This window comes from Carcharodon carcharias, chromosome 12 (genome assembly GCF_017639515.1).
Source record: "Carcharodon carcharias isolate sCarCar2 chromosome 12, sCarCar2.pri, whole genome shotgun sequence".
NCBI lineage: Eukaryota > Metazoa > Chordata > Chondrichthyes > Lamniformes > Lamnidae > Carcharodon > Carcharodon carcharias.
In genome coordinates, this window is record NC_054478.1 from 63018387 (window position 1) to 63044968 (window position 26582).

Below are 26582 nucleotides of genomic sequence, written 5' to 3' on the forward strand. Positions count from 1 at the left end.
ATAAAGGTCCTGATGTAAGTGAGGCAGAACTCCAGCTAAACTGGCTTCAAGCCCATATTCCACCCTCCTCCCTCCAAGTCGAAATTGGACATGTGCCCAGTCTCCCAAGCCAGAGATTTCAGGGCCAAATATTTTAGTAATTAATGGTGTAATTTTCCGGCCCTGCCTGCCACCAGGAAATCACTGTCCCGCTGAAAGTCAGTGGAGTTTTGGCTGGGCCACCGCACCACCCGCGGTGAGTCCCACCATGACGAGGCCGGAAAATCCTGGCTGAAGTATTTGTCTACAATCACTTCTCTGATTTTAGCCTTTAGCATTGCTTGTCACTGCAGTGCAAATGTTTCTCAGGAGCCCACAACATTTTTATAAAAAGACTCCTGTGTTTCTTCACAATTTATTGTACTCTGGGATGTTATCACTCACTGAACACAAATGAATCACTATTTGCATCCAATGTTATAAATAAGGCCAGATGTAATAAACGTTTTTTTTCATAAATGCTTGCACTTACAAAACGAATCATTTTAATAATTTGTTTTTGCAGTTAACTATTTGTTTGCCCTTTTAAGACTAATGGGCATACACACTATTCAAACTCTTCTGGGGTGAAATAATGCATATTTTTCCTCATGTTTTAATGCACAAAAAAATGAGCAAGTGTTGATAATTGTTATGATCCCTGTAGAGACCAGTAACTTATAAAAATAATTTCAAACCAGTTGAAAGGATGGCATGACAAGATTTCATGTTTTAAGACTTTTAGTAACAAGCTGACTAAAAGCACCATTGACGAAGCACTATTTTTGTAGGAACTTATACTTCAAATTATAGGACAGAACTTTCCCTTTTTAATTAAACACAACTGAAAAAAATCCCACTTCATCGGTATACTTTAGTGACCCTTAAGTAGTCATTTGATTTTGCTGAACCCAATCCAAAGTGATCCTTAGCTCCCAAGGGCTTACTTCCATTCCTTTCCTTTCTCAGTCTGATAACCTTTAACCCCAGAACTGTCTTTCATTGTGAGGAATTTTCCCAGAGATTCCCTCTCTGGTGCAAGCTAGGCAAATCTTCCAGCCTCATTTCAAATCCTCACAAAGTGTTTTTTTTTCAATCAAGAGCTCCCACCTACATTCCTGTACGGTGAACAATAGAGACTCGCGGCCTCTCTCTCCCAGATCCTAACAGACTTCCTGTGTCTGTGAGTTTTCAGGGATATCTTAGAAATCCTTCCCCTCTCAAAGCCCATCTCAGTGGCAAAATGAATCACAAAGTGCCTTGTATCCGGGTAGAAATGCTGATTAGCTATCCTTGAGACACCAACTTTCTTTTTTCTGGGAAATAAATGGACAGTTTAAAGCATAGCTGTTTACAACACAACATTCTCAACATCTTCCTCAGACTTTGAAGAAGAGCAGACTAACTACTGTAAACACAGGTACTCTGCCCCTGTCTCCAAGTGTGAACATCTTACAACTTCTTTCTAGCAAAACAACCCAGGCCTCTCTTTAATCTTTAATAACCACATCAGTCAGGCCTGTTGTTAGGCAGATTTTAGAACAGGTCACATGACCTCCTTCATTCTTATCCTAAATTAAATACAGTCCCAAAACATAACAATGTTATAAACCTCTTATTTTGTAACATAATATGATGTGGAACCACATCAAAACAGGGGGATGGTTAAAAGCCTGCATTTGTTGATAATGCAAGACCAGGGGAAGCACTTGTTGCACATGTGCAGATGCAGCCAGTGACATCTTAATCAGTGACATTATAATCAGTGACATTCTGCATAGTTGGATTAGGGAATTGGTTCCCGAAATTTTTAAAGATAAAATTAAAAGTAAATGTGGCACCTTTGGGAGAAATAAGAGTGCTGTGTAATTACATTTTGAAAATAAATAAGGAAGGAAGAAAGATATTTAAAAATCCATAACAAATGAATCTTTGAACAAATCCAATTTGACCTTGGAGTTGATACTGGCAAAGAGGGATTTCAGCTGAGCCTCAGACTTTCAATTTATAATTTGCTGGTAAAAGTCAATTTAAAAAACATATTTTGAATAAAGTATTTCTTAAGAAAAAGAATTTATCTCTAACCCACATCCAAGGGGTTAAAGTCCCATTATTTACCAACTGAGTTAGACGGGCTGTGCACACTGCCTTTCCAATTTGTTCAGTGACTTTAGAAAGGTTTGCGCACTCCATGGTTAGACAAATGAACAATTGACCATTTAGGTTTCTTTGTGTACCAATTTGATGCTCAGGAAGTACTATTTTTTCACTCCCATTATCAAATCCAGAACTTGGGACTAAATTGACACGCTTTTAACTGCTAAGTAAATTTCAGAGATAACCTGATCATGCAGTTGTGCTGTCATGGTGGGAGAGCTGATTTTCAACCAGAATACCCAATAAGTCAGAAGAAAAAAACTAATTTAAAATCTACAGTTGACATTCCAATTTACATGGCTAAAGTTGGAGTCTTAGGCTGGCTTAGGATCAATATCTTGGTGGAAGAAACTGCGGATGCACCAACAATCTCAGTGGAGGTCAAGCACACACGGGCACCTGGTTGGTCAGCATCAGGAGTTACAGTGTAGTTAAAAACAAATGTTATGTCCCAACTGTGATCACTTCTATACTGGCTGCTAATTTGGATTATTGGTCTATTCTTAGCTTTGGACGTGTAACTTGTCAAAGGTCCTGCTTTCAAGTAACATGATAGGCCGGAAAGTGATTCAGGCAACAATAAAATAAATACATCAGGAAGCACATAAAATACATCCCTTCATGGATTTTTAACCAGTGTTTGCAACAATTATTAATCTTTAAACAATGCTAAAGTACAATTGGCTAACTTCCATAGGGTTTAAAGGCTTTCATTTGCCATTTGAAAATACCATCTCAGTCCAAGTGCTCAATACACGACCCTGATTTTATATTGGTTTGAAAATTGTTACATTGATTTGTTGTAGATGTCTGTAAATTCAGCTGTTAAAATGCAAAGAAAATCCCTAATTACTATGTAAAATCATAGCATCTGCTTTATTTTAATAATTAGTAGAATGCATCCTGTTGTCTCTGCCCAATCATTATACTTCCCAAATACAAAAGAATTTTTGACAGACAGTATTCTAGCTGATTGCAAATAATAAGTGCATATTATAATCAAGGGATACAAAAGATGCAAAAGCAGTTTATGGATACAATCTAAATGTTAACCAAAATTACAGCTTGATTAATGGTTTAGATATTGTCTCAGTGATAGCACTGTTGTAGCTGAGTCAGAAGGGCAAAGTTTCAAGCACAATTCCTGAGATGTGAACATAATCTAGGCTGCCATTTCATTATAGTAGTGAGGGAGTCTTTCACTGTCAGAGGTGCTGTCTACTCTCTTAGATGGGCATAGACATGATACTATTACTTGAAGAAGAGCAGGCAATTTCTCCCAATGTCCTAGCCAACATTATCTCCCAACCCTAACCATCAAAATTATTTGGTCACTTGTCTCATCGCTGTTTATGGGATCTTACTGTGCACACATTGACTGTAAAGATTTATTATAATAAACCATATGACAATTAGAAGTCAGTTTATTATTCATTCCCAGCCATCCAAATGTCCATACATCAACAACATAAGCTCCATATTCAGCTATCAGGGCAGATATTGTAAATTTGTGAACCCTGAATTTCAGGCAAGGAATTCAAAAGCCCCAATGGGATTTTTTATCCATTAAATTTAATGAACAGGAATTCCTGCAAAGCTTGCTGGTCTCCAAACCCAAATTCCTAATATGTGCTCCAGGAATGCAAAGCTCCTGAACAAGATTAATATCCAACATAATATTCCCAGTGCAACACACTTAACAATCAAAAATAACACAGGGCATGCGTTTTGATGAGGTTTTACTCACTCTGTAAGTGACTTGGAGATAGTCAGTATTTAATTTTTCTTAAACTATTTATTTACACTATCTACGTTCAAGACCTCATGCTAATTACCTCGTTCTCTGGACACAAACTATTTTGCGTCTTGCTTCCCTGGAGCCTCTTGGTCATTTGATCCTGGTGTCATGCTTACATCATCATTAACATCATTGTCTAATTAACATAACCATTAACCCTTTACTCTACATGTGCCATCTTTATTTATCTGCTATTCTGATAGTACTATTCCAGACAAAATAAGAATCATTGGGAATAAATTTGCACTTTCGCCATTGAGCAGTAATCTGGCAAAGTGGATTATAGACTAAAAATTGTCTAGATTCTATAGTGGACTGGCAACCTGTTCCTCCAGATTACCACATGGACAATGAAGAGAATAATTTACCCTATGCGTTTACAAAACAAGTTCCATGTTGCACATCAATAAATGGCTTTGAAGATTTAGTATTGTAGTCCCACAGATACCGAGGTAGTGAATTGTTATAATGTAATATGACTACTTTGTTCTTACTAGATTTCTCACTGATAATAATTGATGAATGCCACCACACTCAGAAAGAAGGAGTGTACAAGAGCATAATGACCAGGTACATTGAGCAAAAGCTGAACAACAAAGGGGATGCAGAAGTGGCACTACCACAGATCCTGGGATTGACCGCGTCACCTGGCGTGGGTGGTGCAAGGAATAGAAAAAATGCAGAATCACACATTTTACAAGTAAGATTTTTGCATTTGTTCTGCTTATTTAAGTCATTTATGAGTGGCAATTAGCTCCAGTATATGCTTTGTCCATTCTCAGCTATGAAGAGCAATTCTTAATAGTGGTACCCTACTTCAGCTGGCACGCATGTTAGTTCTGTGACTGCTCATAGCTGAAGGTAGCAGCATGGTGCTGCATATACCCTGTGAAATAAATAAAATGTGGTGATGAAAAAAGTGGCTATCAAAAAGGGAATTATAATGAATATCATAGTTAGGAGTGCCCAGCGAAAACTAAGATTGAATTACAGTCTTTGATTTACAAACCCTAAATCATCATTGGTTTATATATAGGTAAACGATCCACATTTGGTATTTTTTAATCAATTTTGCTAATATTAGCAAATAGAGGAAAACATAGGAATATTTGCCCCCATATTGGCTTTTATTTCAAAGTGAATCGTATCATTATAACCAATTCTGGGAGAAATTGGCATTGCTATAATGATCAAGAAAATATGTAACGACTGTGACTAAAGGTAGAGTGACAATGTTATGTGATTCACAGCAGGTTGTGTCAAGTTTTTTTTACTTCTATTCCTTTGAAAATTGCTGTGGTTTTCTGTTTCAATTAAATAAAATATTTAGCTACTATTAATAGCTAGGGCAACTGGTCCACTCATTGGTAATTTGTTAAAAAGCCTTTTGTTTCTGTTGATCTGTACAATTTTTGTCTAAGTTTTTAAAACAACCTCTGCAAAATAACTAGAATGACATCTCTTTTTCACTTTGTTCAGTCTTGGGTAAAGTACAATACAATTTCAATCAATGTCTGCTTATGAATGAGTTGCTTTAAAATGTGACTAAGCCTAATGTTTTGCAAGCAGTAGCAATGAGTGTCCTTGACTAAATAATAATTGGTAACACAGTTATGTCGGAGCAGAAGTGGGCAATTTAGCCTCTCGAGCCATTCAATTGGATTATGGTTGATCTACACCTTAATTTCATCTACCCAGATTAGTTACAAATTACCAAGCAAAAATCTACCAATCTCAGTGTTGAAATTTTCAGTTGATCTATCCTCAACAGTGTGTTGGATAAGAGAGTTCCAGAATTCCACTTTGTTTTACGTGAATAAGTGCTACCTGACATCATCCCTAAACAGCATGGCTCTAATTTTTTAAAATTATGCCCCTTTGTTTTGGTCTGCCCTATCAGAGGAAACATTTTCCCTTTATTTACACTATCAATTCTTTTTATCATCTTAAATACCTCAATTAGGTGGACCTATATTCAAGAGAATGCAAGCCTATTTTATGCAAGTTGTCCTCATAAATTTTCCCTTTTAATCACAAATTCATTCTGATGAATCTGTGCTGCCCCCTCCTCCAACATCAATATATCCTTTTTGAGATGCCTACAACTGAATGCAATACACTAGATAGTGTCTAAACAGAGCTCTGTACATCTGTAACATAACTTTCATTCCTTTGTATTCCAATCCTTGTTACATAACAACCAATATTTCATAAGACTTTTTCAATTATTTTTGTACCTGTGCTTTCACTACTTGGATCCCTAAATCTCTCTGAAATCTAAGATCTTCCCTGCCTTTATTGAGTATCTTCTAGAGCAAACATATTGAATTTGACAGTTGTTAGTGAGCCTCTACATTAACGACAATCCCACTCTTCATTGTGATGGATGTGATCAACATCATGTTGGTCCAGGATACTGCGCTCAAACTGTCAAGCTGACAGTAATATTGAAATTCAAAACTGTACTAAACAAGTGCTGCTGTGTTCAGTTTCATGGAGAAACATTTTTTGTGCCTTTTAACCATTTGACGGTACCTTTTAGAAACAGCACAAACTGGGGGTGACTTTTAATTTCCACCCAAAACAGGCATGACCTCAGTGGAGCAGCCATGTCACCTGCCTTAAGGCAGCATTCGGGAGCCCAAACTATGTTCAAATTTGGCCCTCATCAGCATAATTGAAATGAACTATCAAGGGGCAGTCAGTGCTAGTGGGCAACTCAGTGAGGACACCATTAGCTCCATCAGCAAGCCGAACTAGGAGAGAGTAGTAAAAGATTTAGGGTGTCACATGAGAGGCGAGGGTTTGAGGCACATAGGGTTGCAACATTTAGTTGCTGTGTGTTTGTGGGACTAAAATCAGCAGTTCCTGCTTCCCTGGGCCCACAGAAATACTGCTCCTCAACATCTGCCCAAGTCATTTCTGCATCAGACTATAAGGACTAATGAATAGACTACTCACTGCCTGATACAAACAGAGCATGCCTGCTGGGTCCATTTGTACTTAAAAACAACTAACAGAGTCCTATGATTGGAACAGGACCCCAATTTGCAAACATAAGCAGTATGCTGCCTGCTTGGCCGATGTGTTATGAACCAATTTACAGACTTGCCTGGAAACTACATCAGGCAAATCTCAAATGTACTTTTGGAGTGTTGTTGTACAGGTAAATGCTGCAGCCAATTCGTGCACAGTAATATTCAACAGAATGAGTTAAATAATCAGTTAATCTATTTTGTTAGTATCATTTGAGGATTAAATGTTGGCCAAGACACCAAGAAAGCTCCCCTGCTCTTCTTCAAAAGCCATGGGATTTTTTTTATGTCCACTTGAACAGGTGGAGAGGTCCCAATTTTAACAGCTCTTCTGAAAGACAATACTTCCGCCAATGCCCCTCTCTTCAATAGATAAAAACAAAAAACTGCGGATGCTGGAAATCCAAAACAAAAACAGAATTACCTGGAAAAACTCAGCAGGTCTGGCAGCATCGGCGGAGAAGAAAAGAGTTGATGTTTCGAGTCCTCATGACCCTTCAACAGAACTGGTTCTGTTGTTCTGTTGAAGGGTCATGAGCACTCAAAACGTCAACTCTTTTCTTCTCCGCCGATGCTGCCAGACCTGCTGAGTTTTTCCAGGTAATTCTGTTTTTGTTTCCCCTCTCTTCAATGTTGCCCCTAGTGCCAGCTTAGATTAAGTGCCTTTGTGCAGCCCGAATGTACAACATTTTTATTAATTGGTTGGAATGCTACACTGAGCCAAGTAATGATTAAGATGCCAGCACAGGAAAACAGATTAGTTACAGATAGAAACAAAAAAACTGCGGATGCTGGAAATCCAAAACAAAAACAGAATTACCTGGAAAAACTCAGCAGGTCTGGCAGCATCGGCGGAGAAGAAAAGAGTTGACGTTTCGAGTCCTCATGACCCTTCGACAGAACTTGCGTTCGAGTCCAAGAAAGAGTTGAAATATAAGCTGGTTTAAGGTGTGTGTCTTGGACTCGAACGCAAGTTCTGTCGAAGGGTCATGAGGACTCGAAACGTCAACTCTTTTCTTCTCCGCCGATGCTGCCAGACCTGCTGAGTTTTTCCAGGTAATTCTGTTTTTGTTTTAGTTACAGATAGGTTCATCACTGACTGGTGCTTCAGGACAACTAGAGCAAATCAGTAAATGTTACCAGTTAACTTTTCTATATGAACCTAACACATCTTTGTATCTTTTTGATCTTGTAGATTTGTGCAAACCTTGATGCTTACAAAATAATGACTGTTAAGGAGCATCATGCACAACTGAAAGACCAAGTGAAAGATCCTGTCAAAAAGATGGAGATTGCAGAAGAAAGAACGGAGGTACCAATATCTACTTCTGGGAATCCATTTAAAGAACATCCATTTCTCTCGAAAAAAATGTTTTGCTTTAACGTTGGCCCAAAATTAGTAAATTTAAATTTCCCTTGCTGTTCAATAGGATTTCTGCATCCACCATATCCCAAACAATTATGGATCACAAGACATATATTCCACTCCACCCAAAAATCATGTGATCTCCTGGGCGGAAAAAAAAAATCAGATTAAAAGCCCAGACCAATTTGAAGTGGTGGGGGAATGGCATGCTGAAGAATTTGGGAAATCCCTCTTTGGCTCCATTAGGCAATCAATACCTATTTGGTTTTTACATCCATTTCCCATTTCTCGCTGTAACATCTAGTACAACAACAATGAAATGGGTCATAGACCTGAAATGTTAACCTAATGTTTTTCCTTTCTCCATAGATGCTGTCTGACCTGCTGATCGATACCAGTATTTTCTGTTTTTATTCTAAAATTTCATCATCTGCAGAATAATAACATGCATAACATTCTAATCCGCAGGAAATATGTTAGCTGTCCAAAATAGATTACAGTTTTTCCACTCTATAAAGACAGAAAATGCCATTGTCAGGTGTAGATGCACTGCAGATACATGTTTCAGATGTGTGATATCCAAATATCACAAAGTACATATTTAGGATCCTTTACTAAAACAGCTGATTTCACTTCCTGTTTGATTTTAAGGATCCTTTTGGAGGGCAAATCAAAGACATGATGATGAAAATTCACGCATACCTTGGACGAAACCCTGCATCAGATTTTGGCACGCAGTCTTATGAGCAGTGGATTGTACAGAAAGAGAAAATAGGTTAGTTGGTGCATTGTGTGTTTGTGTTAATGTGGAATTTGTGTTGCAATTAAATGGGTGTTCTAAATTGGTAATTAAGCACAGCTGTCTCCAATTGGGGAAGGATTAGAGAATCATTGTAAAAGTTTTTTTCTTGAGAAGTGTGTTTCTAGAGTGTTTGGTCTCACAAACCATGAGGAGGATTTATAGTGTTCTCTTCTGAGCAGGAAGCAGACATTGGGTGTTGCTTTTAGCAGCTGCTCTTTGTCATTGATGAGTGTTCCTTCTCTCTCTTGTAGAGAGTTAGAGGAAGAGAACACAGTCTGAGGGCAGGATTTTACCTCGGCGAGCTGGGTCGGGGCCCACTCGCCGACATGTAAAATGACGCGGGATGACGTCGGGGGAACTCCCAACATCAATCCGCCCTCATTTAAATTTTCAGGAAGGCGGGGGCGCAGCAAAATCAGCTGTGCACCCATCGACCTGTCAATAGCCGATTGAGGTCATTGACAGGATCAATTAAGCAATTAAAGGACCTCCCTGTCCAACCTTAAGGTTGGCGAGTCAGCCAGGAGCCCTGGCAGCAACTAGGAAAAACATGAAACCTCATCCACCGATGGGATGGGGTTTCATGTAGGGTTTTTAAAATTTTAATAAAGTTATTATGGAAATTATGAACGTGTCCCAACTCATATAAAATTGTCACATGAAGGGACATGTAAGGGAATTTTTTTTTTCTATTTTTAATATTGTTGAAAATAGAAGTGATCTCTCTGAGGCAGCACTTAGCCTCAGGGAGATGAGTGCGCTCCGTTCGTCCCATGCGCGAAAGAGCGCACTCTCAATTTTAGGGATTACTCCCCTGCCCGTACAGGGAGTGCATAGCGCTTCCCTGCGGACGTCACACTGGGCGGGCCTTAATTGGCCTGCCCACGTAAAATGGCGGAGCGGCCGCGATTGGGTCAGCTCCGCCTGCCTGACGAACAGAAAATTCAGCCCTGAGTGCCTGGCTGGAACTGCGAGAGTCTCTGACTTTGATTTGCTGTCTTGGAAATAAACCTGTCTTAAGGTAGAGGCTAGGTTCAGACTCATTCTTCCTCAACATACAGTTATTGGGATTAACAGTTTGTAGGAACTTTAGTAAGCTGTTCAATCCATTTTGTTAGACATATAGTCCTTTGTGTCTTTAAATCCCAGTTACCTCTCATTTCTTCGTTCCTCTTTAGTACCCTTGCATCACAGGTAAATATTGAATTCTCTTTTTAAGCATCTTAGTTGATATTCCCACAAGCTTTTGCGTTAAGTAATTTTTCTTGGATTAGCTATTATGTTTAAGGTGTAATTTTAAGATTATGTTTACAATTACAATAAAACAATTCAATATTTACACTTAGAAAACTTATCCAAAATTAGAAAACATGAAGAAAAATGTAAATGATACATCCTACTGGATCTCTTGGGTTAGAATTTTTTGATTCTAAAGCAGGCGCTTTGACCATCTAATATGCTAGGTAGCATTCAGGCACATATTCTACGTCAGAAGTGCGCTGACTGCCAGATTTACAAAGACTGAAATATAAAGAAATATAAGCACCCAGGATCCATGCCTGAAACAGATATTAGCCCTTTTGCATCTGAAAATCAGGAGTTGAATGCCTGTTTCCTAACTCCTTCCTGGAATTGGGATGACCTGAATCCAGCTGCACTGGGACAGCTCCTTGCAATACCTCTCTCCCTTCTCTGGCTGCAATTTGCCAGATTGGCCAATGGAAGCACAAATTAATGCATGAACTATCCAGCCTAACAAGCTGACAGTCGATGTGTGGAGCCATACACTTTCCTACTTGTCTGGTGCACCACTTTTGACGCGAACCTTATTTTTTAAGAACAGGACTCTTAGGGCAGAATTTTTCACTAAGCAGGCGCTTGCAAGACCCGCTCAAGCGTAAAGTGACACGTGATGACAACAGCCGAGCGTCCCGACGTCATCACGCGCTTGCGCGATACTTCGGTCGGCGGGTGTATGCGGGAGTTGGCAGCGTGCCCACCAACAATTAAAAGGCCTATTAAGGCAATTAACAATCCAATTGATTAAAATTTTTCGCTGCCCATCCAACCTTGCGATTGGCGGGCAGGCAAAAAGGCCAGGTAGCCTTTGCATTTTTTGCAAATCCACCCATCCATGGGTGGGATGAGGTTTCAATCCGTAATTAAAAATTTTTTTAAAAATGTCTTCCTATTTCTAACATGTCCCTGCTCATGAGACAGAACCACATGAGGAGACATGTTATTTTACTCCTTAAAGTTCTTCATTTTTTGTTTTGAAAAATGTTTTCCAGTGCACACCCCACGTGCTTGCATGAAGTTCACGCTCGCCCCTCCTCCTCTCCGCACACAGGCAGTGCTGAGCACTGCAGCACGCGATTCACATCGGTGAAATTGTGGTTGGGCCTGTTCGTGGTCGGTTTCCGCCCGCCCCCACCAAACCCATCCAATGAGGGCAAAATTCTGCCCTTAATTTCCAAGCACTCTCATCGCAGAACGCCAATTTTATAATGGATTTGTGCTACAGAACTGACAGTGGATATTTAAGTGATGGGGTCAGTGTTGCAGCTGATTGACAAGCTGCCTGATAGGATGGTGGATACGGATTCAATAGTATCCTTCAAAAGTGAATTGGGATAGGGGGAAGAGCAGGGTAAGTGGGACCACTGGATTGCTCTTCAAACGAGCTGACACAGACCTGATGGGCCAAATGGCCGCCCTATGTGCTGTACTATTCTATAGTTTTATAAGTCTTGTTTTGAGCATAAAGCCAGCATATTCAGCCTCATGGAATGCCAGGGGTCGTTGGATTTTGTAAGTTTTAGTTTAATTTGTGTTGTATGGTGCAATGGTAGAGGTCTAAGTATGCCCATGAAACACCACAAAGGTGATTTTAACTTGAGCTGAACAATAGGTGAGTGATAGGTGGAGTGTGCCCATGCCAGTTTATTGTTAACATCTAGAGGCCTGAGTCATATTGAGGCCTGGACCTCATTTAGTAACAGCCAGTGAGCTGCTGGCACCAAATGGATGTCCCACATGAAGGGCAGGAAACTGACACAGGCCAGGTTAAAGTTCATTTTTGATGGCCCAGGATGAGCATTCCCAGTCCACCTGGCTCCACAAAGTTAATAATTAAAAAATTCTTGACCGTTGACAGACTGGTGTTTAGGCCACTAAATAGGAGGGTGTGCGTAATACACAATCTGTTCAATTTACCTCAGAAATTACAGTCAGTGTCATACGCATGTCACATCACCCCAGTTTCCATATATCGTGTGACCTCCCCCAGAATAGGTGGATGCCGCAGCTAACCACCTCAGGACCATGCCCATGTTGACAGCGGCCAGAACACTATCTTAAGTGGCTCAGTGTGGGACTCATTGCCATTTTACCCAGTTTATTCTAGTTGGGACCTTTAAAATTGGCCTTGTGGAACAGTAGATGTACTAGAATTAGAAAGGTAAAGGAATCTTCTGATTTATTCTGAAAAATTAGGGGCAGTGTTCATGATATATTGTCTAATCAGAAACTAAATTTTGGGTCTTTTTCAGCTAATGCTTTGTACAGTATAGAATGGGGATGTAAATGTAAGTTTAAACTCATTGGATGACTACTGTTTCAGAAGCAATAGAGTTGCTAAATTGCACTGCAGCCCACACATACTACAGAGGTAAATGATATCATTTTGTCTTCCACAGGAGCAAAAGAAGAAAATCGTAAACTGCGTGTCTGCGCAGAGCATTTAAGAAAATACAATGATGCCCTGATGATTAATGATACCATAAGAATGATTGATGCCTACAATTACCTCACAGATTTCTACAAAGATGAGAAAAGGAAGAAGGTCCCAGATGATGATGAAGATGTACCAAAGTCAAAATTGGATGATACTGATAGATTTCTTATTACCCTATTTAATGGTAATATGTTTCTACATTGTAGTATGTATTTGCAAGGTAGCAAAGCTTCATTTACAAATAATTAACTATACCTGGGTCATGTTCACTCTTCCAAAATGAATAACTTTTAAGCAGCTTTTCTTCATGTATAACTGCTGGCTTTTTGTCCCATGATCAATTTTAGATCCAGGATGTCACTGTCCCTTTAAACCCTTGGGTTTTAATTTTGATAATAAGGCAATTACATGGTAATTTATCAAGGCCTTTTGAAAGTCCATATACACATCAACTACATTACACTCATCAGTCCTCTCTGTTACTTCAGTCAAGTTAACGTACATTCACCTTTGGTCCCTTTATTTATACATCTCTCTCTACATCACCACCATCAGGAGGTCTGTAGACAATTCCTAGCAGAGTCTTTCATCCTTTCCTCAAGGACAGTGGTGGAGAGGACCATCGGGCTGCTGAAGATGCACTTCAGATGCCTGGACTGATCAGGGGGAGCATTGCAGTATCTTCCAGAGTGTACCTGCCTCATAGTCAACACATGTTGCGCTCTGCACAACCTGGATCTGGAAAGGGGGGACCCACTGAAGGCTGAGGAAAGCAAGGCAGCTCCACAGGCCACAGAGGACGACTCAAGTGATGGCTCAGAGGAAGAGCCTGGGGAGGTGCAACGTAAGCACCTTGAGGCAGAGGACAAGAAAGAACCCTCATGGAGTCAGGGACAACAGAGACACTTTGATCCAGCATATCTTCAGCTAGGCATCCAAGACATTGATGCCTTGTCAAGCCAATGGCATTGTCACCTTTGCTAACAATCTATAAGTGAGAATCCAACCCAGTACCCCAGCAACACACAAGACCATACTTTTACAAGCCAGTCTGGCACCTATTCATGTCATCCAGACAACTCAGCCCATTTAAGTCAAATAAATTATTAACGTTACTTCACATGACCATACAAAGAAGAAACAAGCGTCCATCCCCAATAAAAACATCAAAGTAATTAACGCAAATAATGTCACATAATGCCCCTGTTATGCTCAAGGTACCTTCATCTTATATCTGCAGATCTATGTCTTGGTGCCCCTCCTCACTGTCAGTAGTATTGGAGACAGCTGCTGACTCTGTTGTCCTGGTGACCCCGATGACCTTGGCGGTTGTCCTCTGGCTGCCGGAGCCTGAGCAGGCTCTGCTTGGGAGGGTGCATCCAGCCCCATAGCTAGTCACTGCTCAGCCATCACAGCATCATGAGGACTCGAAACGTCAACTCTTTTCTTCTCCGCCAATGCTGCCAGACCTGCTGAGTTTTTCCAGGTAATTCTGTTTTTGTTTTGTACAGCATCATTAGATGCAGCAGCCACTGGCACAGGGGCGGAGGAGCTGGTGCCCTTGTCCAGAATGACTTGAGAGGACCCCACAGAGATGACATGCAGCTCGTCTGCCAGTGTTAGGTGCGTTTACACCTCTCTGCTCACCATTGATAGACGGGCACCCAGCAATGAGACTAGGTGCCTCGTCCATCTCTCACATTGGCAATGACCTCCTGAGATCATTGCCTGCATGAGGGCTTGCAGGTCCGAGTGCAACCCCAGGAACCCCTGAGTCTGCTCCTGAAGCTGCCTCTCCATGAGAGTCACCACTCGCTCCGTGGAGAAGGCTGTGCGCTCAGTGTTAAGGGTCAACTCAGATCTCATGCTCCGCATGGACTTCTCCATGATGGAGACCATGGCACGCAGACCGTCATGGATCTCCGCCAGTTCTCCCTGCGCATCCTGCTGGACATCCAGCATCTGCTGCCTGATGGATGACTCCAAAGACTCGTCAACTGCCTCGGATACGGCATGATCCTGGTCTCCAGCTGTGCTCTCACTGTCAGCTCCCTGGGACCTCTCTGCTTCTGCCAGCTCCTCATGCGAGTGTGATGTGCCCTCACCACTGTGCATTACCCGTGGAGCCGAATACCTAATGCCCACCAACATGTGAGTATCTGAGCTGGTGCCTGGTTCAGAGAGACAGTGTGACACTGGTGCAGGTGTGATGTCTTCCTTGGAGTTCAATGAGAGGTCCTCAGGGTCACTGCCGGCTCCTGCGGATGGTGCATCTACAGGAGGAAGGGGAAAGATCAGTGCATTCAATCATCATAGTCACTATGCATGCTAGGCGGGCTGAGGAGACAGTGGAGACCTGCTGCCTGGTGCCATCTGCATTGGAGCTATGGCTATGCTCTCTGGCTGTGATAGTTCAGTTTCTGATGAGAGGAGCCCGTTATGTTTCCAGTACCCACTGCACACGCATCTGTCACCTGCACCCTTACCTTCATCCGAGATCCCCGCCTCACCGTGACCGGAGGAGTGAGCTGGCCAGTGGCATTCTCCAGCACCAGTGCATCACTTTTGTGCTTTGTGAGGATGCAGGGATTTGGCACTCCTCCACCCGTTATGCAGTGCACTGCAGCATTATGACTGCTCTTCTCCTGACAGGGAAAAATAGCCTCATTATGCTCCATTTCCCTGAAAGTCTTTTCCTGGTTCCCCCCAGCCTCCCACCCGGGCATTAGGCAGGATGTGTCACTGGAAAGAATATTGTGGGGTTGCCCAGGGGGTGGTATTAGTACCACAGCGATCCTTGATCTATACTAATGACCTAGACCTGGATGTGCAGGGCACAATTTGAAAATTTGCAGATGACACAAACCTTGGAATTATAATGAACTGTGGAAAGGATAGTGATGGACTTCAAGAGGAGTTAATCATTTAAGACCGAGTTTAGGAGAATTTTTGTTTAACTCAAGAGGGTTGTGAATTTTTGGAATTCTCTACCTCAGAGGGTTATGTGCGCACTATCATTGAGTATATTCAAGGCTGAGATAGATAAATTTTTGATTTGTAAGGGAATCAAACATGGGTGGGAAAGTGGATTTGAGGCAGAAGGTCAGCCATGATTGTATTGAATGACTGAGCAGGCTCAAGGGGCCAGATTGTGGTGGTGATGGTGGTGGTGGTGGTGGTGGTGGCGGGGTGGGGGGGGGGGGGTGGCTGCTACTCCTGCTCAAAATTATTTTCTTCAAGCCGTTGGTTGATGTGGAAACAGAATTGGCATGTTGGTATAGCAGATAATGTGAGGACATGATGAAAGTAAATGACCAGGTTAGAATGAAAATGTTTCACTTGGTGGCCAAGCCATTGTATATCCTTCTTAATAATGCTTGATGTCAACACATTAAAACGTATATTTTAGGAAATTGTGCTACTGATGATGAGCTTCACCTACTTTAGCATATATTAAAAATTCAAGAGAAATGGTTGGTGCTTCACAGGATTGGACAGAATGTAGTTTTAAAAAAAATTATTCTCCATTTCAGCACAACAAAAAAAGCTTCAAATTCTCGCTGGAAATCCTCAGTATGAAAATGGAAAACTGACAAAATTACGAACAACTATACTTCAAGAATTCACCAAAAAAAGAAATTCAAGAGGTATCATCTTTACAAAGACACGCCAAAATGCACATGCTCTGCATGAGTGGATAGAAGAGAATGAGAAATTTAAGGATGTTGGAATTAAGGCCCATTACTTAACTGGAGCTGGCAGCAACAGTCAGTACAAGCATATGACTCAGGTAAAATGCTTTGTTGCAAATACAAAGTACAATTTCTTCATAATGATCTCAAGATTCTTAAAACTTACATATGGATTTTATTCTTCATGACAGCAATTTACATTTAGATAGTTCCTTTCACTTAATAAAACATCCCAAGGCACATCACAGGACCTTAATCAGACAAAAATTGACGCAGAGTCAATGGAGGAAACATTGGGACAGTTGACCATTAGTAATATAAATAAAAAGCATGATATGAGATCAGATAATATGACTGACAGATATCAGAGAAAATGACAGGAATAGATAGTTTTAGGAAGTGACAGATATGATAGATGGGGGAAAGACAGTGGATGTCATGTATGTGGACATTCGGAATGCCTTTGACAAGATATCACACAGGAAATTATTGCAGCAGATTAAGGGGTATGACATTAGGGAGGCTAGCAAATTGGATTAAAAATTAGTTAGAATGGAGGAAACATTAATAGTTAACAGCAGCTTTTCACTGGAAATAAATAACAGTGTCCTTCAGTGTTCTGTTTTGGGTTTCCTTTCATTTAATGTGTGCATTACTGGTTTAGAAATAGAGCTTTAAAGGGAGCAGTGTCCAAATCTGAAGACAATACTGGAACAGGAAGTGTAGTAAATAATTTTGTGTATCAAAGGAACAGGTAAAGGGATATCAATAAGATGGTGGAATATGGAAAGAAAAGCGGCTGATGGAATTCAGAGTCAGTAAATGTGAAGTACATTGTGACAACAGTTAAGTATTTGAAGAGGTGACATGTAAGAAAAGAGGTATTTGGGGCTTTAGGTTCACAGGAACGGCATCTCAAGTGGGTAATGTAAACAATAATAGCAACTTGTATTTATCTAACACCTTTAACATAAGAAAACATCCCTAGATACATTATAAAATAACATATGATGCCCAGCCTTGTAAGGAGATATTAGGATGGATGACCAAAAGCTTGATCAAAGAGGAACATTTTATTGAGTGTCATAAAAGAGGAAAGAAAGATAGAGAGGCAGAGGTGTCTCGGAAGGGGATTCCAAAGCTTAGGGCCAGGCAGCTGAATATATGGCCACCAAAGCTGGGGCGATTAAAAAGGTAACTAAAAGAATAAGTGGAATACTGGGTTTATGGAAAGAGCTACAGAATAAAGAAGTTGAAATCTAATAGTGAATCTACATAATACCACAGTTAAACTAGAGAGTGTGCAGTATCGGACACCACTATAGGAAGGATGTTGAGGGACTAGAGAAATTACAACTAAGATCTGCTCATCACTAGAACCTGCCTTACATGGGAAAATACAAATTCATAGAAAGACTTGAAAAACTGGGATTGATTTTGTTAAAATAGTGGAAATTAGTGGATGTTATAAGAATTTAAATTACGAAATTGGCACAGCTTGGGGGAAACTTAAACCCTAAAAATGGATGTATTTGGATCGGGTGGTATGTTAAAATATTTTAAATCTGAATTCCAATCCAAACCCACACTCTTCCAGTTTTAACAAAGGTGGGCATAGGGAAGGCAACCAACCCACTCACAGGGCTGGCGATTTAAATATCATTGTAAGGATGGGTGCTTCATATTTAACCACCATTTTAAATTTAACTCTGGCCGACCAAGTTTTTCGGGCCTCAGGAAACTTGATGGCTAGAGGGAGATGAGGATTGCTGGATTCAGGAAGTAAGAACTTTTTCACTTACCTTCTGGATTTAGTACACCTGCTTCATCAGCTTCATCATGACTGGGCACAACTCTCATCCTTCCGATCTCTGCTGCAAGGCCCCTGATAGCCCCCACCCCTATTTACCCACCACCACCCCGCTAACCCTTTCAAACTCCCTTGACATAAACCTCCAATCTCCTCTGACCCTGGCCTCCCCAATGTTGCCTGGCTCCTTGTACGATCACGCCCTGCTCTAGCCTCCCACATCTTCTCTGGCTCTGTACTCCGATCTTCCTTCCTCCCCAGCAGCTTCTCTGGTCTCCCCAGATCCTCTCTACTCCCTGGCTGCAGCTTAATGCTGAAAGCTTACTTGTCCAACAATCAGACCGCCTGTCAAAATGGTTGGTTGTGGCAGGGAATGGAGGCTAAAACAATGAGGTCCTGCAGTCAGAGTTTTAGAAGCTCAGGAGAATATGAAACAGCAGGACCTCAAAGCTAGTAATCTCTGGAATACTCCAGTTCCATGTGCAAGTGATGTATAGGCAAAGTAGAATAAAACAGGTTAATGCATGGCTATATAATGAAATAATGAAATGGTATAGGAGGGAAGCTTTGAGATTCCTGGGGCATTAGGTCAAGTTCTAGACCAGGAAGGACCAACTCAGGATGGGTGAGTTGCATCTCAACAGGGTTGGGATCACTGTTCTCATGAAAGGGTTAACTGGGTGTTGTGGGGGAGGGTTTAAACTAATTAGGCAGGAGGTATGGGACTAGGATGAAGAGAGGAGAACCAATGCGCATAGAGAAATACTGTAAATCACGGTGTATAAGTCAGCCTGGAGTATAGAACGACCCCTTTTTTCCAGCCCCACCCATATATCTTTGCGTATACTCGGTATATAAGTCAATCTCCCTTTTCAGCCATGATGTACCATGCACACATCGGTAGTCACCCTCAATTTTCCACCCTACAAATGCATATTTTACTTACCAGTACCTTATCACTGGATGCAAGGGATCAACCTGGCAATACAGGCTGTGCTGCCAAGATGCCTGGGAGTTTAAGACTTGCTCACTCTTTGCATCGGATGCTGATGACATTTCACAATAACGACTACCCACACTGGCAGTTCTTTTATACTTGGCGTATGAATTGACCCCTGTTTTTGGAGGGATTCTTCAAGGCTTCAAATGACAACATATACGCAAATATCTATGGAGATAGCGCTAGAGTAAAGAGCAGTTCAAAAATAGGAGGAAAGGGGCCAAATGCGAGGCAACACATTACATGGTAAATAAGGTAATGAGCTCCAGACACAAGCCGCCAAATGGAACTATGATATCATGCCAATAACAGAGACTTGACTCAAAAAGGGGAAGGATCAAGGACTTAGTATTCCATGCCACAATGTATTCAGGAAAAATAGGGAAGGAATAAAAGGTATTCCTCAGGGGACAGTATAGAGCCATTGTTATTTTTGATATATATTGATGATCAGGACTTGGCTATACAAGGGATAATTTAAAAGTTTGCAGATGGCACGAAATTTGGAAACGTAGAAAACCATTAAGAGAATAGTAACAGTGGGACATAGGTTCGTGTCATGGGCAGTCATATGGCAAATTAAATTTAACGAAGAAGTGTAAAGTGATTCATTTTGGTAGGAAAAATGAAGAGAGGCAATGTTAACCAAATGGTACAATTTTAAAGGTGTTGCATGAACAGACAGATCTGGGGGTTTATGCACACAAGGCTTTGAGGATGGCAGGACAAGTTGAGAAGGCTGTTATAAAAAAGCATACAGGCTCCTTGGCTTAATAGTAAAGGCATAAAATGCAGAAGCAAGGCCGTTATGCCAAACCTTTATAAAACACTGGATAGACCTCAGTAGTGTATTCTATTCGATTGTGGGATGAATATCATGGTCTTAGAGAGGGTGCAGAAGAGATTGACTAGAATAGTGTCAGGAATGAGGGACCAACTGTGTGGTGAGGTTGGAGAAGATGGTACTTGTCACCTTAGAGCAGAGAAAGTTAGGAGTGGTTTTGGTAAAGGTGTTCAAAGTCATGAAAGCTTTCAACAGAGTAATACAGAGAAACTTTTTCTGGTTTCCGAAGAGTTGGCAATCAGAAGCCACAAATTTAATGTGATTAACAAAGAATCAGAGGCGACACGATGAAACTTTTTTTTTGCACAGCTAGTGGTTACGATTTGGAATGCACTGCCTGAAAGTGTTTCGAAACCAGATTCATAAGATCATATGAAATAGGAGCAGGAGTAGGCCACTGAGCCCTTCGAGCCTGCTCCGGCAATCAATAAGATCATGATTGATCTGATTGTGACCTTAACTCCACTTTCCTGCCTATAGCCCATAACCCTTGACTTCCTTGTCAGTCAAAAATCTGCACAACTCAGCATTGAATATATATACATTGGCATAGCTTCCAGTGATCTCTTGGAACAGAATTCCAAAGACTAAGGACCCTCTGAGAGAAAAAAAAATCCTCCTCATCTCAGCCTTAAATGGGAGATTCTTAATTGTTAACTGTGCCCCTAGTTCTAGATTTTCCCATGAGGGGAAACATCCGTCAGCAGCTACCCTATCAGGCCCCATCCAAATCCTGTATTTTTCAATATGATCACCTCCCATTCTTTTAAGCTCCAATGAGTATAGGTCTAATCTGCTGAATCTTTCCTCATAAGACAACCCCTTCATCCCAGGAATCAGCCTAATGAACCTTCTCCGACTTGCTTCCAATACCTCCTTAAGTATGGAGACCAAAACTGTATACAGTACTCTAGGGTGTGACCTTGTCAATTCCGTGTGTATTGTCATAAGACGTCCATACTTTTATACTCCATTACTCTTGCATTCCTTCACTCAACATTCCATTTGCCTTCTTAATTACTTGCTGTATCTGCATGTTAATATTTTGTGATTCATGTACAAGGACACCCAGATCCCTTTATACTGCAGATTCTGCAGAGTCTCAATTTAAATGTTATTCTGCTTTCTATTCTTCCTGCCAAAACAGACAACCTCATATTTTCCCAAATTATACCCTAGCTACCAAATTTTTGTCCACTCACTTAACCTATCTATATCCCTTTGCAGACTTTTTGCATCCTCCTCACAACTTACTTCTCTACCTTTCTTTGTATCATCAGCAAATTTGGCTACAATACAGTCTGTCCCTTCATCCAAGACATTAATACAGATCATAAATAGTTGAGGCCCCATCACCGATCCCTGCAGCAGTGCACCAGTTATAGCTTGCTAACCTGAAAATGACACATTTATCCTGACTCTGTTTCCTGTTAGTTAGCCAATCTTCTATCTATGCTAATAAACCATCCCCAGCACCATGAACTCTTATCTTGTGCAGTAACATTTTATGCGACAGTTTATCTAAAGCCTTTTGGAAATCCAAATACACTACATTTACTTGTTCCCCTTTATCCACTTGGGCTTGTTACAACCTCAAAGAACTCTATTCAGCTTGCCAGACACAATTTCCCTTTCACAAAACCATATCAACACTGCTTGATTGTATTATGATTTTTTAAATGTCCCACTAATACCTCCTTGTTATTGAATTCTAGGATCTTCCCAATGACAGATGTTAGATTAACTCGCCTATAGTTTCCTGCTTTCTGTCTCCCTCCTTTCTTGAATAATGGTGTTACATTTAAGGTTTTCCAGTCTGCTAGGACATTTCCAGAATCTAGGGAATTTTGGAAGATTACAATCAATGCAATTCCTGTCTCCACAGCACTTCCTTTAAGACCCTAGGATGCAGGCCATCAGATCCAGTGGAGTTGTCAGCCTTTAGTCCCATTAGTATTCCTAGAACCTTTCCCTTAGTGATCATCATTATTTACATTTTGTCCCCTGCTTTTTTACAATTCTTGGGATGCTTTTTGTGTCTTCTACTTTAAAGACAGACACAAATTACTTGTTCAAAGTCCCTGCCATTTCCTTGTTTCCCATTATTAATTCCCCAGTCTCACTCTCTATGCGACTCTTTTTCTTTTTATTTAGTTGTAGAAACTTTTACTGTCTGCTATTATATTTATTGCTTGTTTTCTCTCATACTCCAATTTTTCCCTCTATATATTTTCAGTCACCCTTTGCAGGTTTCTATAATTTTCTTAAACTTCTCACCTACCACTAACCTTTGCAGAATTGTATATCTTTTTTTTCAGTTTGATACCACCCTTAACTACTTTAGTTAGCCGCATTATTTCTTGAGTTATGTTCCATCCTACAGTGTAGCTACTATCAGCGGGCTATAAACCACTCTCACCAGTGACTTCTTTCATTTGCGATTTCTTATCTTCATCCAAATTGAGTCTACATTTTGATCCTCCAAACAAAGATCATTTCTCACTACTGTACTGATCTCATCCTTTACTAACAGAGCTACCACATGTCTTTTCCAGTTCTTTCTGTCCTTTCAAAATGTCAAATACCCTTGATTATTCAGGTTCCAGTTGTGGTCACTTTGCAACCATCTTGTTACAAAAGTTACGTGCATTCAGATAAAGAGTCTTTAATCCTATACTTTAAACATTTTTCCCTACTCTGATCTTATTTCCTGATGCACTCTTATGTTTGTACACCCTGTCCCTTCCAGTCACAATCTGTTTATCATTACCCACATCGCTAACCTGTACTATTGCCTTATCCTTTCTCTTTAACTTTCCAAATCTCCCCTCATGTGAGACCTCCTCCATTTTTTAGTTTAAATCACTCTCTACAGCCCTAATTATACAATTCACCAGTACAGTTCAGGTGAAGGCCACCCCAATGATACAGCTCCCTCTTTCCCCAGTCCTGGTGCCAGTGCCCCATGTATCGAAACCTCAATTTCTCCCGCTCCAATCTTTGAGACACAGTAGTAACCTTTAAAGAGCTATTGGAGATATACTTGAAGGGAAAACAATTGCAGGGCTATGGGGAAAAACAGGTGAGTGGAACTAATTGAAAAGCTCTATCAATCAGCTGGCACAGGAACAATGGACTGACTGGCCTCCTTTTTGTGCTGTATTATTCCATGATACAATCATTAGAGCTACTGTTTATATGGAGCACAAACACTATCACAGATTGGTTGTGGTGGAAAGTCTGTTTGCATAATGCATATATAATAACTGAATGCTGCAGAGCAATATCCTGTCTTCCATATATCAAGTTTTTAATCCATTTGTAAAAGAATATTTTCATATAATTCTCATAATCTTTAGGTAACACAGTTTCTGAAAGATTTAGCAGAGTCAGCAAGTATGGGCAGAATTTTACAGCCCTGTTGTGGTGAGGGTGGGGCCAACAATGCGACAAGCCATTCAAAAGCCCACTAACTTCAGTGGGTCTGGAAAATCCCGTCGGCATAAAGTTCTGCCCTGTGTTTCAGTAAGCATCAAACCCATCAATAGAACTGGCTTGTCCTTCCACCAGGAAGCTCATGCCATGAAAGAAAATATGCCACAATCAGTCTGAGCTAGTTCAAGTTTCGGATCTAGAGAGCATATTCCCTAACTGGTAGATCTGTACAAGATATAGCTGGGTAGCTGTAAAAAGTTTGCTTGGATCAAAATCTATAGATACCTCTAACAAATTAAATGGTTAACTTTGTAATATTCTTAGCACATATCATTTAGTTAATCACAGCTGGGCCTGGTACACAAGTTCAGATCTTGAACTGTCACATATTGTAAATCATTGAAGTGAGGAAGGTGACTGGCTGTATTCCATTTTCAGTGTGCTGAGAAAGCAAAACAAAATTAATTCTTGAATGTGTTGTGCTTAGGTCAAGGTTGCATAATAAGACTTTACACCAAGATTAGAAAGGCTATATGATGGAAATCAGTTAGGAGCATTGCAACTGAAAAATATTCATGTGGAGTAAATTGTGATCAAGAGTTATCTAAGAGTGAAAGCCTGCATTTTGAAAGATAGCTAGAGATTCTTATTCAAGACAACATCCTCCATTAGTTAAAAGCAAAAAACTGCGGATGCTGGAAATCTAAAACAAAAATACCTAGAAAAACTCAGCAGGTCTGGCAGCATCGTTGGAGAAGAGCACAGTTGACGTTTCGAGTCCTCATGACCCTTCAACAGAACTAAGTAAAAATAGGAAAGGAGTGAAATATAAGCTTGTTTAGGGAGGGTGGGGGGTTGTTGGGACAAGAAGCCAGTAATAGGTGGAGATAACCAAAAGATGTCACAGACAAAAGGACAAAGAGGTGTTAAAGGTGGTGATATTATCTAAAGGGATGTGCTAATTAAGGGTAGAAAGCAGGACAATCAAGGTACAGATAGCTCTAGTGGGGGTGGGTGGAGTGAAGGAATACTAAAAAGGCTAAAAGGTAGAGATAGAACAATGGGTGGAAATACATTTAAAAATAATGGAAATAGGTGGGAAAAGAAAAATCTATATAAATTATTGGAAAAAACAAAAAAGAAGGGGAAGAAAGGGAAAGGGGATGGGGATGGAGGAGAGAGTTCATGATCTAAAATTGTTGAACTCAGTATTCAGTACGGAAGGCTGTAAAGTGCCTAGTCGGAAAATGAGGTGCTGTTCCTCCAGTTTGTGTTTTTTACTTCTCACTAAAAACTTACATAGTTAAACACATTATGGGGCGAAGTGACGTGGTGGTAACATCACCAGATTAATAATCCAGTGGCCCACATGAATCCCCTGGGGGCAGGGGTTTAAATACCACCACCATGGGTTCCACCAGCTTGTGGAATTTAAATTCTATTAATTCATAAGTTCAATTAATTAAAAAAATTGAGAGCTAGCCTCAGTAATGGTGCCATGAAAAACCCATGTGGTTTACAAATGTTCAGTTATACCAAAACTGCTACAGAGAAGACAAAAAGAAATGAAACTGCACGCAGGTCTTGACTTCAGCACTGGAACTGACAATGGCACACCAGCTCTGTTGACCTTGCAAAGTCCTTCTTAGTAACATATGGAGGATTGTGCCAAAATTGGGAGAGTTGTCTCACAGACTAGTCAAGCAACAGCCTAGCATAGTCATACTCACAGAATCATACCTTACAGACAATGTCCCAGATGCCACCATCACCATTCCTGGGTATGTCCTGTCCCAGCAGTGGCACAGTGGTATACAGTCAGGAGAGAGTTGCCCTGGGCATCCTCAACATCGATTCTGGACCCTATGAAGTCTCATGGCATCAGGCCAAACATGGGCATGGAAACCTCCTGCTGTTTACTACCTGCCACCCTCCCTCAGTTGATCGAATGGCACTCCACTTGCCTGGATAAGTGCAGCTCCAACAACACTCAAGAAGCTGGACACCATCCAGCCTGCTTGATTGGCACCCCATCCACAAACATTCACTCCCTCCACCACCGACGCACAGTAGCAGCAGTGTGTACTATCTACAAGATGCACTGCAGGAGCTCACCAAGGCTCCTTAGACAGCAACTTCCAAACCCAGGACCATTATATCTGGAAGGACAAGGGCAGCAGGCACATGAGAACATCACCACCTGGAAGTTCCCCACCAATGCATACAGCATCCTGACTTGCAAGTATGTCACCGTTCCTTCAGTGTCACTGGGTCAAAATCCTGTAATGCCCTCCCTAACAGTACTATGGGTGTAGCTACTCCACATGGACTGCAGTGGTTCAAGAAGGCAGCTCACCACCACCTTCTCAAGGGCAATTAGAGATGGACAATAAATGCTGATCTAGCCAACGACGCCCACATCCCGTAATGAAAAAAAATCTCCTCCATGTTGAATACCACTTGGAAGAAGAGGAGGGAAAGGACACAGAATGTACTCTGGGTCAATGTCCATCACCGAGTGGCTCAGTAGTACCACCAGCAACTGAACTGGCTGAGTTCTGAAGGACATATCCAGCAGGCTTGGCCTGCAGTTGGTGGCGAGGGAACGCTCGAGAGGGAGAAACCTACTCCACCTTGTCCTCACCAATCAACCTGTCACAGATGCATCTGTCCGTGACAGTATAGGTAGAAGTGACCACTGCAGTTTTTGTGAAGACGAAGTTCCATCTTCACACTGAGTGTACCCTCCATTGTGTTCCATGACACTACCACTCTGTTAAATGGGATTGATGCAGGACAGATCTAGCAGCTCAGAATTGTATTCAACCACAACCTGTAACCTCATGACCTGGCATATCCCTCACTCTACCACCATTCTCAAGCCAAGGA

At 41.0% G+C, this 26582-nt stretch overlaps 1 protein-coding gene and 1 non-coding gene across 3 annotated transcripts in view; both read left to right on the forward strand.

Annotated features, from left to right (window-relative positions):
• Positions 1 to 26582, forward strand: part of ifih1 (interferon induced with helicase C domain 1) — a 182561-nt gene that overhangs the window by 132646 nt on the left and 23333 nt on the right. For both annotated transcript variants that reach the window (XM_041201770.1, XM_041201769.1), the window contains 5 exons: positions 4471 to 4673; positions 8204 to 8320; positions 9026 to 9149; positions 12875 to 13096; positions 16446 to 16702. In XM_041201770.1, coding sequence (XP_041057704.1) covers positions 4471 to 4673; positions 8204 to 8320; positions 9026 to 9149; positions 12875 to 13096; positions 16446 to 16702 — 923 coding nt within the window. The remainder of the gene's footprint in view (positions 1 to 4470; positions 4674 to 8203; positions 8321 to 9025; positions 9150 to 12874; positions 13097 to 16445; positions 16703 to 26582) is intronic.
• Positions 9246 to 9459, forward strand: LOC121285399. Its single transcript, XR_005944676.1, has one exon. It is a non-coding gene; the product is annotated as a small nucleolar RNA U3 (small nucleolar RNA).